Source organism: Mesoplodon bidens (assembly GCF_964165515.1).
Source record: "Mesoplodon bidens genome assembly, chromosome: 13".
NCBI classification, from domain to species: Eukaryota; Metazoa; Chordata; class Mammalia; order Artiodactyla; family Ziphiidae; genus Mesoplodon; species Mesoplodon bidens.
The window spans coordinates 6,775,171-6,790,546 of NC_138169.1; the positions used below are offsets into that span (position 1 = coordinate 6,775,171).

Below are 15,376 nucleotides of genomic sequence, written 5' to 3' on the forward strand. Positions count from 1 at the left end.
TAATGGTGACAGAATCTACTGTACCAAAATTCAGAGTCAGAAAAAGGATAACAATTTGCTTTGTTATACTGTTAACATGGTCCCCACATTAGCTGTCACTTACCTAAAAATGACTTAGCCACTGCATGCAGAGCTTGGGAAGGCCAGGGCATGAACCAGTCAATACCAGTGTTATTTACTAGACCTTGAAAAGAAAGAGAAACAAAAGAGATGATCGCCCTGCAACTCCGAGATGCTCGAGAACATGGATACCATCTTTGGTACCCAACACATTGGTGAACGAGCTGGGCGGGTCCAAAAATAATGATCAAGGGACTTCCCTGGCGGTCCAGTGGTTAGGACTCTGCACTTCCAATGCAGGGGGCGCGGGCTCGACCCCTGGTCGGGGAACTAAGATCCCACATGCCACGCAGCCCGGCCAAAAACTTTAAAAAATAAGTAAATAAACAAAAATAATGATCAAAAGCAGGGTTTCTCAACCTCGGCACTATCGACACTTGGCCGGATAATCCTGTCTGGTGGGGCTGTCTGTGCACTGTGGGATGTTTGGCAGTCCCCTGGCCTCTATCAACTAGATACCAGTTGGAAACGTGGCCGCCCCCCCCTCCAGAGCTGTGACAACCAAAAATGTCTCCAGGCATTGACAAATGTCCCCTGGGGGAGCAAAACGGTCTCCCTCTGTTCTAGGGGCAGGTACTGCACCTTCCATGAGGCTGCCAGAATTTTCCCAGATGGAAGGGCGTGGAGAGCTACACTGCACTCGCTATGGGCCTTGCACCTGGGACCGTGAGCATTTCCTCGTATCAGAAGGATAACAGCCATCCAGCGACAACACGAGAGCCTGTTGGCAGACGTGAGGGACCGCTTGGGGCTCATCCGACATGGCAGGGCCCACATTTCAACCTAATGACCATGGCATGGGTCACTTTGCTGGTGGAACCTCATATGTCATTCCCTCCCTAAGGCACGTGCCCTGCTGAAGGGGGAAAATGGATTTGCAGGCTCTGCTCAAGGGCACCTGGGAAATTTCTGCAGCGGGTCCTCAGGGTGTCCCCCACTGGCGACATGCCCAGGACGATGTGCAGGTTATTTGCACTCTTGTTCACGAAGTACTGCCACATGGACTCCTTGGCCGGGCCCATCCCTTGCTTCAAAGCCTCTTGTCCAATCTGACTGAGGATAGACTCCTTCTCCTCATCTGGGAAAAGCGCGGGCACGATTCCTAGAAAACAAAGGCCAGGATTGGGTTTAAGTTCCAGGGTTATTATGTTTCGAGGCACTGAAACGGCAAGAAGCACAGCAGACGCAGCAGATGCCGAGTCCAGGGAGCAGGGCCTGGGTCCCAACCCTGAGACCCAAGGCTCACTTGCCGTGTGTGTAAATCCCTTTGAGCCTCAGTCTCCTCATCTGTGAAATGGAAATAACAAATGCCTCCTGCTTACCTGGGCGGGTTATCGTGAGCATCAGAGCAGGGGTTCTCAACTGGGGACAACTCTGCCCTTCCCAAGGGACATTTGGCAATGTCTGAAGGCATTTTTGGTTGTCCCAATGTGTGTGTGTGTGTGTGTGTGTGTGTGTGTGTGTTGCTGTGTGTGTCTGTCGCGGGGGGTGGTACTAATGGCATTTGGAGGCCAGGGATGCTACTAAACACCCCATAATACCCAGGACAGCCTCCACAACAAAGAGTGATCCCACCCCTAGTGTCATCAGTGCCAAGGAGGAGAGGCAAAGCCTTCATTCTGCAGCAAAGCATAAGAGCTTCAGAGCTATTTGCCCCCGACCCTTTGGGGTACTAGTAAATGGACCCACTGGACTCTACTCAGTCTTCACAGAAAATACACCCCGAGCCCTGCAGTGGGGTTTACAGATAGAGAACAGGGCTGACATTTACATCCCGGATTACAAGTTTGTGACCCATGTATGAAAAGTCCGCTGCCAACCCAAGGACACGTGTGCTAAATGCCACATCAATAGCCTAGACAGTAGGTGCCCCAGGCATTCAGGAGACAGGAAACTGGCACCGTCGAGGAGGCTTCTTGAGGAGGGTGACCCTGCAAGGCACTAGAGCTAAAACTGGGGGGAAAGTTTCCTTGGTGCTGGACTTGAAAGTGGAGTTCTGTTGTTTTTGCCCCCAGCCCCCATGCATTCCCCCCTTTCTTGTCATAGGTCTCTCTTTTCCTTTGGAGAATCACTTCTCATCCATTCTAAGTCTGCATGTGGTTTTGGGTAGTCATGACACTACCCCAGCCCTGACCAATCAGAACCCTGCATGACCCCGGCCAAAGTCATTGGCTCAGGGATGGGCGTGTGATCTGAGCCAGCCAATGAGAGCCCTGCTAGGCACTTTGGCCACAACTCCTGGGAAAGAGAAACGCTCATCCACTGGGCTAAGAAAGGAGGATGCAAGTCTGCAGCTTCTAGTGCCATTTTTAAAAACTACTTTGGGAAAAACCCAAGAATGCAAATAAAAGAAAAACAGTAAGGCCAAGAGTGAGGGAGAGACCAGTTCCTGATGATATCATTTGAGCACCTGAATCCAACCTGGACTTTTTCAGTTCCAAGAATCAATACCATCTCCTTCATTTCTCCCTAATTTTACGTAAGCTTGTTTGGGTTGAGCTCCTGTCACTTGCAACCATGGAGGCTGATAAAGAGACGGAGAGAGAGAGAGTGCGCCAGGCATGGGAAAGATGCAGAGGCAGGATGCAAAGAGTACACCTGGAAAATGAGAAGAGAAAGGCGGCCAGGCTGCAGAGACAGGACAAGTCAGTCCACGGAGACCCGGAGCAAAGAAAACACGAGTGCAATGCGCAGAGAGTGGTATCTTAGGAGGAAGAGCAATATGGAGATGTCTGCAAAAAGTCAAGGTCAGACACGACGAGGGTCTGGCTTAGATGGTAAAGGGGACACAAGGGAAGGGACAGGCTTTAGAGACAAAAAAGCATTCGCAAATGTGGGAGGGGCTAAGAGTCGACACACTCCAAGGTTTAGACCTGATGAGAGTTATGGAATAACTAAATACGTGGAGACGGGCAGGGGAGAGCCCCCTCAGGACGAGGAACAGCCAGAGTCTGGCTAGTTGGGCTTTGGGGGTTTTGTTGGTTTTTTTCTTTTTTTGTTGTTCACTATTTGTACCATTTCAAATTAGTATAAAACATTTTTATTAAATATCAGATGGGTTCCCTGAGAAAAGAGCTAACACAGCAGGTCCGAGGCTGCTCCCCTTACAAAAGCCTGTTTACGGTGTTGGCCCTTGGCTGGCTCCTGGGAACTTAGACTCCACGAGGGTTCCTTCCACCATTCACCAATCAGAGGGGCTTCCCACACCTCAGCTGTGTGTACAAACTGCGGTTTATGCTGACTACCTGCTTTCCCTCTGGGAATCTGGAATTTGGTATGTGCCAGGCAGAAGGTGCCTACCTGACCAGCCCCCAGTGAACAGCCTGAGTGCTGAGTCTCTGCTGGGTGTCCCTGGTTGAGGATACTTCACACATGTTGTCACAACTCCTTGCTGGGGGATTGAGTGTATCCTGTGCGACACCCCAGGGAGGGGGCTCTGGAAGCCTGTGCCTGGTTCCCCCAGACTTTACCTCACGTGCCTTTCCCTTTGCCGATCGTGCTGTATGGCCTGTTGCTGTAATAAATCACAGCTATGCGGACTACAAGATATAAAGAGGAATCTGCTCCTGGTTCTCCTCTGCGTTCTCTTGCTCTGGTTCATTCTTCCTCTTTGAATTCAGTCCTGGACTCGCTTTGCTTCTCACTGTCTCCCCCGGGATGATTCCATCCATCCCCAAGGTTTTACAAACTACAGGCCAGTGGCTCTGAAACTGACATCTCCACCCGAGGCCCCTCTTCTGAGCATCAGACTCATCTATCCTTGGAAATAGGGTCTTTACAGAAGTAATCAAGTTAAAATGAAGTCATTAAGGTAGGTCCTAATCCAGCATGACTGGTGTCCTTCTAAAAGGTGGATATTTGGACAAAGAGAAAGACACAGGGAGAACAACAAGAGAACACGAAGACAGAGATCGGGGTGATGCCTCTACGAGGCAAAGACTGTCAAAGATTGGCAGCAAACTACCAGAAGCCAGGAGAGAAGCGTGGGACAGATACTCCCTCAAAGCCCTCAGAAGGAACCAGCCCTGCCGATGACCTGATCTCGGACTCCTGGCCTCCAGAACCGTGAGACAATAGACGTTTGCTGTCTAAGCCACCCCTTTTGTGGTTCTCTGTTACAGCAGCCCTCGAAAACAAACACACTACCTAACAGCCTGTAGGTGTCGTGGACTCCACAAGCCCCACGTGACACAGGCCCGATCTGGTCTTCCCTTCCTGGTGAATGGAACCACTCATCACCCACTCAAGCCAGGAACCCGAGAATCATGCCTGACACTCTCTTCCTCACTTCGTCTGGTCCATCCAAGTCCCATTGGCTCTACCTCCAAAATATCTCGAGAATCCACCAGTTCTCTCCGTTCCCACTGCCCCACCCTCGTCCAAATCGCCGTCATGTTTCACCTGCACCTGAGCAGCAGCTCCAAGCTGGCTGCCCTCTCGGGGTCTAATGCATCTCTAATCTAGTTCCCACAGGGCAGCCAGAGGGCTCTTTTAAAAATGGAAATCTGGGGACTTCCCTGGCAGTCCAGTGGTCAAGACTCCGTGCTTCCAAGGCAGGGGGCGTGGGTTCAATCCCTGGTTGGGGAACTAAGATCCCACATGCCATGCAGCATGGCCAAAAATAAAATAAAAAATAAAAATAAAAAAAAATGTAAATCCGTACCACAGCACTGTACCCAGAATAAAATCTAATCTCGGGCTTCCCTGGTGGCGCAGTGGTTGAGAGTCCGCCTGCCGATGTAGGGGACACGGGTTCATGCCCTGGTCCGGGAAGATCCCACATGCCACGGAGCGGCTGGGCCCATGAGCCATGGCCGCCGAGCCTGCGCGTCCGGAGCCTGTGCTCCGCAACGGGAGAGGCCACGACAGTGAGAGGCCCGTGTACAGCAAAAAAAAAAAAAAAACCTAATCTCCTTTAAATGGCTCACAAGGCCCTGCGCGGTGTGGCCCCTTCACCTGGTTTGCATCCCGTCCACCAGCTCACCACGCTCCCGCCGTACGCACTGTACCCTTGGCCTGTGATGCGCCTACCCACCTGTGAGAGCCTGAATGATGCCTCCTCTGCATGTAGGAAGTGATTTAAAAAGGTAACGCTTATCGGACGGCCTCCGCTGAAAGCTGAGCAGCGGAGACCAGCAAACCCCGTGCAAGACCAGCGTCCTGGTACCTGAGGTGAGCATGTTGTTGATGAGCTCCAGGAAACCCTCCTCGGCCACGTGGGCGTCCGTGAACAGGAAGATCATCATCTTGTTCTCAATGCCAAGTTTCAGGTAAAGGTTCTTCAGATCTTCCCGGAAATTGTTCTCAGAGTAGCCGCGGCTCAGAAGGATCTCAAACACCTGCCAACACGGAGCACAGCATCCTTGTGAGACCACCGGCCCTAGGGAGGGTCTCCAGGTAAGTGCAGAGGGAGAGGACAGCTCCAGGCAGCACAGCTCGGGCTGAGCCACCATCAAAGAGGGACCAGCGACAGCAAATCTGGATGACCTGGGCCATTTTCACAAAATACAGTTGAGTGAGAAATGCAGGACACAGAAAACTGACATCCCTTTTTGTCAGACAAACCACGGTGGACATTCTGTGCGGGCGCACACATGTGCAAGGTGAGCGCTTATGCAGGGAACAAGGCCTGTCCGGACGGATTATGAATAGGGCTGCAAAAAGAGGAGTGGGGGTAATGCAAAGGACACCCTCAGTCATTAAAATGAGTCATTTGATGGGAATTCCCTGGCGGTCCAGTGGTTAGGACCTGGCGCTTCCACCGCCATGGCCCGGGTTCCATCCCTGGTTGGGGAACTAAGATCCTGCAAGCCACATGGGGTGGCCAAAAAAACAAAAGAGTCATTTGAGTTACTGGGAGGGAGGGAAGGCAGGGGATGAGCCAAGCAACAGAGGAAATGGGTGTGGGTACAGCCACTGTGTGAACTCATTTAAAATGAGATAAATTGGGGGAAGATGTGTAAAAAAAAACCTAATAAGAAGCAATTTATAAAATCTTAAATTAAAAAATCCTATGACACACAAAAGAGATAAAAATGGAGATAAGGACACAAACGTAAGCCAAGTCTTTCCTGTTCAAGCACTTCCGGCTCACACGTGTGGAAGTTTAACTGCGCCCAACGGTTTAGAAAAAGCTCGGATTTATGGAAACAGAAAGATCCCCCATTTCCTCCCTCCCCTCTGCCTCTAGTCTCTCTCTCTCTCTCACACACACACACACACACAGAGCCTCTTTCACACTCACAGGCACTCACTCACTTTCATACCCACACACGTTCACACTCACAGTCACTCTCAAACACAGTCGACACACTTCCATGTTCGTGGGCACACACACAGTTGCTCACCCACTTTCACACTCAAAGCCCCTCACACACATTCACACACGGTTACACACACGTGGACACCCACACACCCTCTCACACAGTCACAGGCACAAACCCAGGGCACCATGGAAGCCCCTCAGCCACATATAATCAGGTCTCCAGTGCTACCTGCCGCCTGCAGACCCCGTTCATCCTCCCCGACTGTAGCTTTCACTCGCCCCCTCAACAGGTCCTGGCACCCCTGGCATAGACAGCTCTCTCTGGTCCCCCTACCCAACTGCCCCTCCACTTCCCAGGACACAGGGACGGCCCAACACAGCCCACTCCTCCTCCTCTTCCCTCCGACATCCTCTCCACCATTCTTCGAGCCCACGATGCACAAGCACTACCCCAAAGGAAAATGCATCCATTTTTGTTTGTTTGTTTTGTTCTTGGTTTTGTTTTTTTGGCCGTGCACCATGGCATGTGGGACTTTAGCTCCCCAACCAGGGATCGAACCTGTGCCCCCTGCAGTGGAAGCGCAGTCTTAACCACTGGACCACCAAGGGAGTCTCAAAAATGCATCAGTTTTACTGGAATAATCAACAGAAAAGTCAACTTGCCCAGAGGGTAACATTATATCCTACAGAAAAATGTAGGAAACAATAGTAGAACAATTACATTTGAATAATGGATGATTTTGATTACATATTTTATCTAATTTTAAAGGTACATCAACCAAGTTAGTTTAGAAATACTTTCAACAAAAGGTTAATTTGTGTGAAATACTGCAAGCTAGATTCATTGAATTAACCGTGACTGCTCTTCTGTATAAAGAGTTCTCACAAATCAATAAGCATATAAAGAGGCAACTCACGAAAGGGAAAAGACAAATATCTAATGAACGTATAAAAAGATATTCAAACTGCACTATTAATTAAAGAAATAAATTCTCATTTGAACTATAATAGTTTTCACCTATAACCCTGGCAGATATCAGAATGACAATACCTGGTATTGGCAGAGTAGGGAGAAAAGGACATTGCTGGTAGCATAAATCAGTTTAATCCTTTGTCGTGGGACTGATTGGTTGTTAATGAAGACATTTTTAAAAACAAACCAAATACAGTGAATAATAGAATGACACTGTACCCCCCACCCATCTTTAACATTTGCTAAAAACCCAAAAGTCATATTTGCTTCAAAACTATTTTTAACAAACTTATGGATAAAATTAAAAATTCTTTGCTTCTCCTCTGGTCCTCCATCTCCAGGCTTTTTTTTTTTTTTTTTTTGCCACACCGTGAGGCTTGCGGGATCTTAGTTCCCTGACCAGGGATCAAACCCACACCCCAGCAGTGAAAGCGCTGAGTCCTAACCACTGGACTGCCAGGGAATTCCCTAGGCCCTTTTTACTCCTGATTCAAGGAGGCAAACTCCACCATGAATTCAGGTCCAACCTTTCTAATGTGAAATCTGGTGCCACGGATCAAAAGTCTTTTAAAAACATATACCCTTAAAACCCTCCAGTTTCCCAATTTCAAAAGAAGATGTTTGCATGGCAAAAACTGATCGGTGTGCAAAGAACAAGAATGTTCATCACTGCACTGTTTATAATAACAAAACAAGGAAAAGGCTAAACGTCCACCAACAGAGAGGCTTATGTGTGGCATATCTACACAAGGGAACGTTGTGCAGTGTTTCAAAGGAAAATGCAAACATATAGCTATTGACTTTAAAAGATGTCAGTGATCTAGATTTAAATGGAAAAAAAACAGATTACAAAAGTTCCATATAGATGTTAATTATATAATATTGCAAAATTGTAATATTTCTAAATGTCCAACTAAAGAAGAATTTTTAATTAAAATATTGTACTACACATTCATCAAATTTGGATTCTGAAAGATGTCAAATGACAAGGGATGTTGACATGTAAAATGGAAAAGGTATACATTATTTTTATACTCTGAAAAATATAATTGGAAAATAAAATTTTACAAGACCCTCTTAAGAAAAAGTTACATATAACATTAACCCATTGCTAGTAATAAGTTAATATATTTGTAGACTCATAGGAAAATTCTGGAAGGATGTGCACCAAAATGTTACTAGGAAGCAACAGTGGTAATCCTTAGGTGATGAGATTACAGATGATCTTTATTTTCTTTAGATGTTTCTGCATTTTCTGAATAGCTGCAATGCGGACATATTACGTGTATATAGAGACCAGTGATCCCATAACAACAGTGATCACTCTGTGATGATGATAATGATGTAGAGTTCAATCTGATTCCAGAAGACATGAGAAGACGAATAAGACAGTTTGTGTGAAAGAACACCTTCTAATGCTAGTAGAAGGATTACGGAAACCCAACAAGAGGTATCCCCTCCGAGAGGATGGATCGAAGGGATCCAGGGTATGCATCAGGGGTAGCTGAGTGCCTGGTAATGGCTGAGGCTGAATAACGACCCTGTTCTGCCCAGGAAGAGCAGGCACGCCGGGGGGCATGGGGGGGCAGTCAAGGCACCTGGGGCTAGTTTTCAGCAAAAACAGAGACATTGAGGATAATGCAAGACCCTAGTAATGAACAGGATCGGATACCAGAGAACTAAGGACAGTGTGGGAGGGTGAGTTGTGGAGACGACTCCTCTTCAAAATTGATACTCATTGCACGGTGCACGTCTCCACGGTGATGGGCCCGGCTGGCGAGTTAACCTGTGGGCACTGCAGGACTATCTGTAAGAGCCTAAGGACGGTGTGGAGAAACAGGACCCTTCATACAGTGCTGGGGGGATATAAAATGGTGAGGCCCCTTTGGAAAACCATCTGGCAGTTTCTCAAATGAGTCAACAGAGAATCGCCGTTATGACCCAGCAACTCTGCTCTTAGGTATCCACCCAAGAGAAATGAAAACATATGTCCACACAGAATCTTGTACATGAATGCTTAGAGCAGTGTAGTTCATAATAGCCAAAAGGTGGAAATAACCCAAATGACTGTCAATAGATGAATGGATAAACGAAATGTGGTCTACCACACAGGGAACATGGTTCAGCCACAAAACAGAATGAAACACTGATACATGGATGAAGCCTGAAAACATTATGCTAAGCGCAAGAAGCTGTCACAAAAGACCACATGCTCTGATTCTATTTGCATGAAAATCCAGAATAGGAAAGTCGAGAGAGACAGAAAGTAGATTAGTGGTTTCTTAGGGCTGGGGGGGTTGGAAGGACAGGAAGATAGAGGGCAACAGCTAAAGGGCTTGGGATTTCTTCTTGGGATGATGAAAATGTTCTAAAATTGAATGTGGTAATGGTTTCACAACCTTTTGAACACATTTTTAAAAACTATTGAATTGTACACCTTAAGTGGATGAACTGTATGGTCTGTGAAATGTATCTCAATAAAACTTTTTTTTAAAGATTCTAAGAATGTCCCAGAACCATGCATGCTGGTTGTGCTGATACATTGCCGACCCTCAACACTGGGTCCATGGAGGTTTAGGGCAACCCCCCCTCTACACGAGCACAGGTCACAGGTCACAGGATTTGCTCGTATTTGACTTTTGAACTTGATTTGACACATTCTTCATTCCAAATACAATACAATAGTTAGATGCTTCAAATATTCAGCTAAAATAATATCAACCCCCCCCAACAAAAACACTTTATACTCTATGAAAACATGGTGTTATGATCTGTTATAGATAGCTCAAATATTTGCAGGAATTACTAACTGTGGAAATTGGCATACCAAACCCATTTCTGGGGGTCGGCTCACCTCATAGCCAGCTGTGAAGGCAGCCAGCCTGGCCAGAGACTGCTTCCCGGAGCCCCCGACCCCAACCAGCAGGGCGTGGCCACGGTCCAGTCGAATGATGCGGTGCACACGGGTCAGGTGCTCCAAAGCATCGTCAAAGAGAACCAAGCTCATTTTGGTGTAGCTTTCATTATACTCTTCAAGAATTTCCTGAATTTTAGAAAAAAAAAATTTCTTTAAGAATCACTGGCTTTCAAGAGACAGACTCTCTCCTTTTGTGCCAGAGTGATCAAGAACAGAGGAGAGATTTTTCTGAATGTCTATAATTGTTGAAATTATTCCATCATTCAGGTTTAAGAGACTAGCTTTTACGATCAAGATTTCGACCTGCTGGTCTGTGACTGGCCAGCAGCAAGCCAATGCTGGTTACAAGGTTCGACTCGTGAATTAAGATGAAGATGAATATTAGGGGGTCAGATAAGTGGTTCCCAAAGCTGGCTGTGCATCGGAACCCTGGCACCCTTCATGGGCTTGATGAAGGGAAACGCACAAAGATGGGCCCCAGGGGTCTGTGTGTTGAACAAATTCATCAGACCATTCCCATGCACCACTGGACACGGACACCACTGGATCAGACACGAGCCCACATCCTGAACCGAGAGACAGAGGCGTGGGCGTTCTTCCTAGCTCCACCTCCTGGGCACCCACGCAACGCGCTCCCGGAAGAGGTGAGCCCTGTCCGCACCTGGAACAAAGCCTTGGCTGCCTCGTAGTCCTGAATGTCTTCATAAACGCGCGTTTCCTCTTCGTGCAGGGCCATCCGGAAGTCTCCAAACAGGATGGGGTCCCTCATCACCACCTCCGCATCATCGTTGAAATGTACCGTGACCAAGTTGCCTATGTGCTCTTCGACCTGATAATACAAGACGACTTCAGGAAGCCAAACTCAACACCATAGACGTGCTAACGCTTGTCAGAAAGAGAGTGTGTGCTAGGATTAGCTGAAGTAATCTGCATTCGATTTTTCCCCATTGGCTGCAATAATCCTCTTAATTAATTATTATTATTATTAATTATTATTAATTATTATTATTATTATTTATTATTAATAATAATCCACCCTACTTTACCTGTTGACTTTCATTATTAGTCTCTCTTTTTCTGCAGTGTCCCATACAAAAAATACATTGAAAAAAATACATTGGGTTTTTTTTTTTGATTAGTACTTTTTCTTTTCACCCAGAGAAGAACTTTGTGGTTAGAGTTTGTGTTTTTGCGTTTGCTGGTCCATATTCAATGTACTGACCAGTTGCTTGTCTGTTTCATTGATTAACCGGTCGTGGAAGACTCTCAGACACTCGTTCCTCCAGACTCTCACCATCTGCGTCACCGTCTGGAATCTACAGGATGGAAGGGGCAAAACCAGCCACAAAGTTATCCAGAGAAGAGCAGGCTGAATGCTACTATTTTCAGATGGGTACACAGGGTGCAGAAAAGGACAACACTCCCATAGTCTTTTTCCCCCCCTGGTTTCACATTAATTGAAATTTAATGCAAGCTAACAATTTAAGTATAAAGACCATAACGTTGTCATTCATAAGTTATCCTACTGCAGGGAAGAAAAAGAACATTGTCTATAAGTGACATAAATGACCTGAGAACCTGACAGGACTCCTAGTTGCTGGAATTTATGAATTTAAAATCAGCAGCAGAGCCACTTGGCAGCTCCTTTTTCTAAGAACCAACTCCATCTGACCCCAATTCTGGGTCTTTTTCTGGTTTCTGGCACAGAGCTCTCACTCCACCCTAAATACCTAGAGCTGCTCCCCCTGGAACTGCCATTCTGAAACCTTCAAGGGCACCCAAGAGTCAGTGTGGGTAAAGGGAAAGTTCCTAATTCATTTTTCAAAATTTTGTGGGTTCATAACATGAATCCACGAAATTGGAGGATCCCTGCAAATCTACATAGATGAAAGTTTACATTAATGTAAGTACACAAATACGTCTAGCTTTCACAAGTCAATTTCTAGACCCAGACTTAAATCCCTTCTGTCTTCCATGCTTAACTTCTCCCAAAGACACATATATTGATAACAGAACCAGTTAGCAACTGGCAACCATTCAGGTGTATGAAGGAAAGGCTCCATGCGGGCCAGTTTCACCTTTAGAACTGAGAACAAATGGTTGTCACAGCAGTCCTACCGCGGGGTTGAACACACCTGTCCACATGGCCATACACCTGCCTCTCCTGGCTCCACCTGCCTTCAGCTCAAGGGCTCAAGAGGCATCAGGTCTTAACCAAGCATTTGACTCTGTTCTTCATTTAACGTAAGCAGAAAGACACTGGGTAATTAACTGATACATGGATTCACACCACATTCCTTGATAGCTCCTCTGTCTTAAAAGAATAAGGAAACCCATCGTACTGATGGGGCACATTTCAGTGAGAGAAAACAAACTCACCGTTCTGGGTTAGTGAGGACCAGACCGTTAAAAACCCGCGAGATATCTCGAAGGTTAAAGATGTAGTGGAACTTGGATGGGGTGGGCAGTAGGTCCTGAACAATGTTTTTGTAAAGTGCCAACGTGCAGGATGTCAGCTTGTCACTTACAGCCACAATGCTCTCATGAAACACCTATAGAATGAAAAGACACCCCCCCAAGTGTCTATCAGTGAATGAATGGATAAGCAAACTGTGGTCCATCCATACCATGGAATATGATTGGGCCGTAAAAAAGAATGAAGCACTGACACCTGCTACACTGATGGATGAACCTTGAAAACATGCTACTCAGTGAAAGAAACCAAACACAGAAGACCACATATTGTATGATTCCATTAATGGGAAATTTCCAGAATAGGAAAATCCATAGAGACAGAACGCAGATCAGTGGTTGCCGGGGGCTGAAGGATAGGATAGAATAACTGCTTTGGGGGTGATAAAAATACTCTGGAACTAGACAGTGGTGATAGTTGTACAACATTGTGAATGTACTAAATGCCACTGAACTGTATACTTTAAAATGGTTTTAATAGCTAATCTTAATGTTGCATGAATTTTACCATAATTTTTTGAGAGGAGGTAAGAAAACAATTGAAGAGCCAGTGAAACTAATCATCTGATCTGCTTTTGTTTCCCTAGATTTTCACATTAACTGACAAGTCAATGTGATATGAAACCAAAGCCCCAAACCAGCCCTCAGTCTGAGGTTGATTTGACTAGCACAGACCTCACTGTTTTGGAAGCGAATGGTTTAACGTAGGGCATGAACACGCCAGGTGACCGCTGATCCCACACCTTTATGTTTCCTGCCTGGCCCTTCAGGACTTTAAGTGTGCAAGCCTGCTTTAGAAGGCAAATGCCAGGATCAGAAGGTCATTATTTAAACGAACGGGTTCCATTTAGGGGGGTCACATAAATCACAACGATAACAGCAATAACTAGTATCTAGTGAGTATCAGACGTGTGCTGGGCACTGTGCCACATGCTTTACATGCATTTTCTCCTTTCATTCTCCCCAAACCTAAGTGAGGTGGGTACCAGAATTATCTCCCTGTTCCGGAGGAGGAGGGGGAGTACGAGCTCTCAAGGGACTTGCCCAAGGAGTAGAATGGGGACCGACTCCAGAGCCTAAGTCCTCTAGTTGGGTCACTGCTGTCACTCAAGGTGGCCTGTGTAACTCAGGGCCACATCACAACTTCCATGGGCCCCAGGCACTCATGCCTTCATGGGTCCCTTTCCTCCATAAAAATACATTATTTAGGGCTTCCCTGGTGGCGCAGTGGTTGAGAATCCACCTGCCGATGCAGGGGACACGGGTTCGTGCCCCGGTCTGGGAAGATCCCACGTGCTGCGGAGTGGTTGGGCCCGTGAGCCATGGCCGCTGGGCCTGCGCGTCTGGAGCCTGTGCTCCGCAACGGGAGAGGCCACAACAGTGAGAGGCTCACATACCGCAAAAAAAAAAAAAAAAAAAAAAAAAAACATTATTTATATATCTTATTATATATATTATATTCTTCATATTATTATATATATTATATAAATATATTACATGTTATTTCTAGAAATAAAACTATATTTATACATTATTTTATTTAATTATAATTAAATATATTATCTTATATATTATGACTGCCTTGGTATAAAGATGAATATAATCCAGGCTGAATTATATTGATTCCCTTCTTCTGGTTTTGAAAGAAATGAAAACATGTTCACAGTCCCCTAGAAGCACCATGGGCTGTAGGCATTATGTTTGCTGTGCCAGATGCACACATTGCTACCACGTTTCTACCCAACACATGGCCCTCCGGTTTAGACTTCTAATTCAAATCAAATTACCGAGGTATGGCCTTTGAGGATGGAGGAATAAATTAAGTGCAAAGACTCCTCTGAAGGAAATGGAATGTTGAAGACACTGAATAGCGAAATAAATCTCGGGTCGACTTCGTTGCGGCCTCCCCCTGCTTTGCCCATCGCAGCAATAAAGCCAAAGTCTCGGATGCTTTTACAGTTCAGCTCCTTCCCCCGGTCGTACAGGTAGCCTTTTTCCAACAGCAGTTTCAGCAGGGCAATCGGCTGCTGTGTGCCATATTCGTCCACCTTGATTTTTTTTTTAAAGAAAAGGAAGCGCAGTGGTATCACAAAGCAGAACTCAGCAACGCCTCTGCTGACCATCTAAACTAAATCTCATCTCTTTGCTGACCATCTAAACTAAATCTCATCTCTCCTCTCACTCTCTTGAAGCACTCTGGTTTGAGTTTCATTGGGCTTCTCAAAGTTTGCAGTTCTATATATTCATTTGTAATTTTTTTAAAAATCTGCGTCCCTGTCTAGACTGTAAGCTCCCTGAGCGCAGGAACTATATACGTTTTGCTCATCACTTCACAGCACCAGTCCCATAGGAGGTGCTCAATAAATATATCAGTTGGATGGATGGATGGAAAAACAAGTGTGTGGATGGCTGGCTGGACGCAAAGATAGATAGATGCAAAGGTGGATGGATGCATGCATGGATGCACAGATGCATGGATGGATGGATGGATGGATACATGTGTGGATGGATGCATGGATGGGCGCATGCATGGATGCACAGGTGCACGGATGGATGGATGGACGTGTGGATGGATGCATGGATGGATGCATGCATGGATCCTGGCTTTGCAAACAGTCCATCTGGAAGA

The 15,376-nt window shown here is 46.3% G+C and overlaps 1 protein-coding gene across 2 annotated transcripts in view; it reads right to left on the reverse strand.

Moving 5' to 3' along the window:
- Window positions 1–15,376, reverse strand: part of DNAH10 (dynein axonemal heavy chain 10) — a 149,779-nt gene that overhangs the window by 35,635 nt on the left and 98,768 nt on the right. For both annotated transcript variants that reach the window (XM_081252370.1, XM_081252371.1), the window contains 8 exons: window positions 14,535–14,795; window positions 12,655–12,827; window positions 11,498–11,591; window positions 10,937–11,104; window positions 10,213–10,401; window positions 5,288–5,459; window positions 1,019–1,222; window positions 104–184 (listed from right to left, as the gene is read on the reverse strand). In XM_081252370.1, coding sequence (XP_081108496.1) covers window positions 104–184; window positions 1,019–1,222; window positions 5,288–5,459; window positions 10,213–10,401; window positions 10,937–11,104; window positions 11,498–11,591; window positions 12,655–12,827; window positions 14,535–14,795 — 1,342 coding nt within the window. The remainder of the gene's footprint in view (window positions 1–103; window positions 185–1,018; window positions 1,223–5,287; window positions 5,460–10,212; window positions 10,402–10,936; window positions 11,105–11,497; window positions 11,592–12,654; window positions 12,828–14,534; window positions 14,796–15,376) is intronic.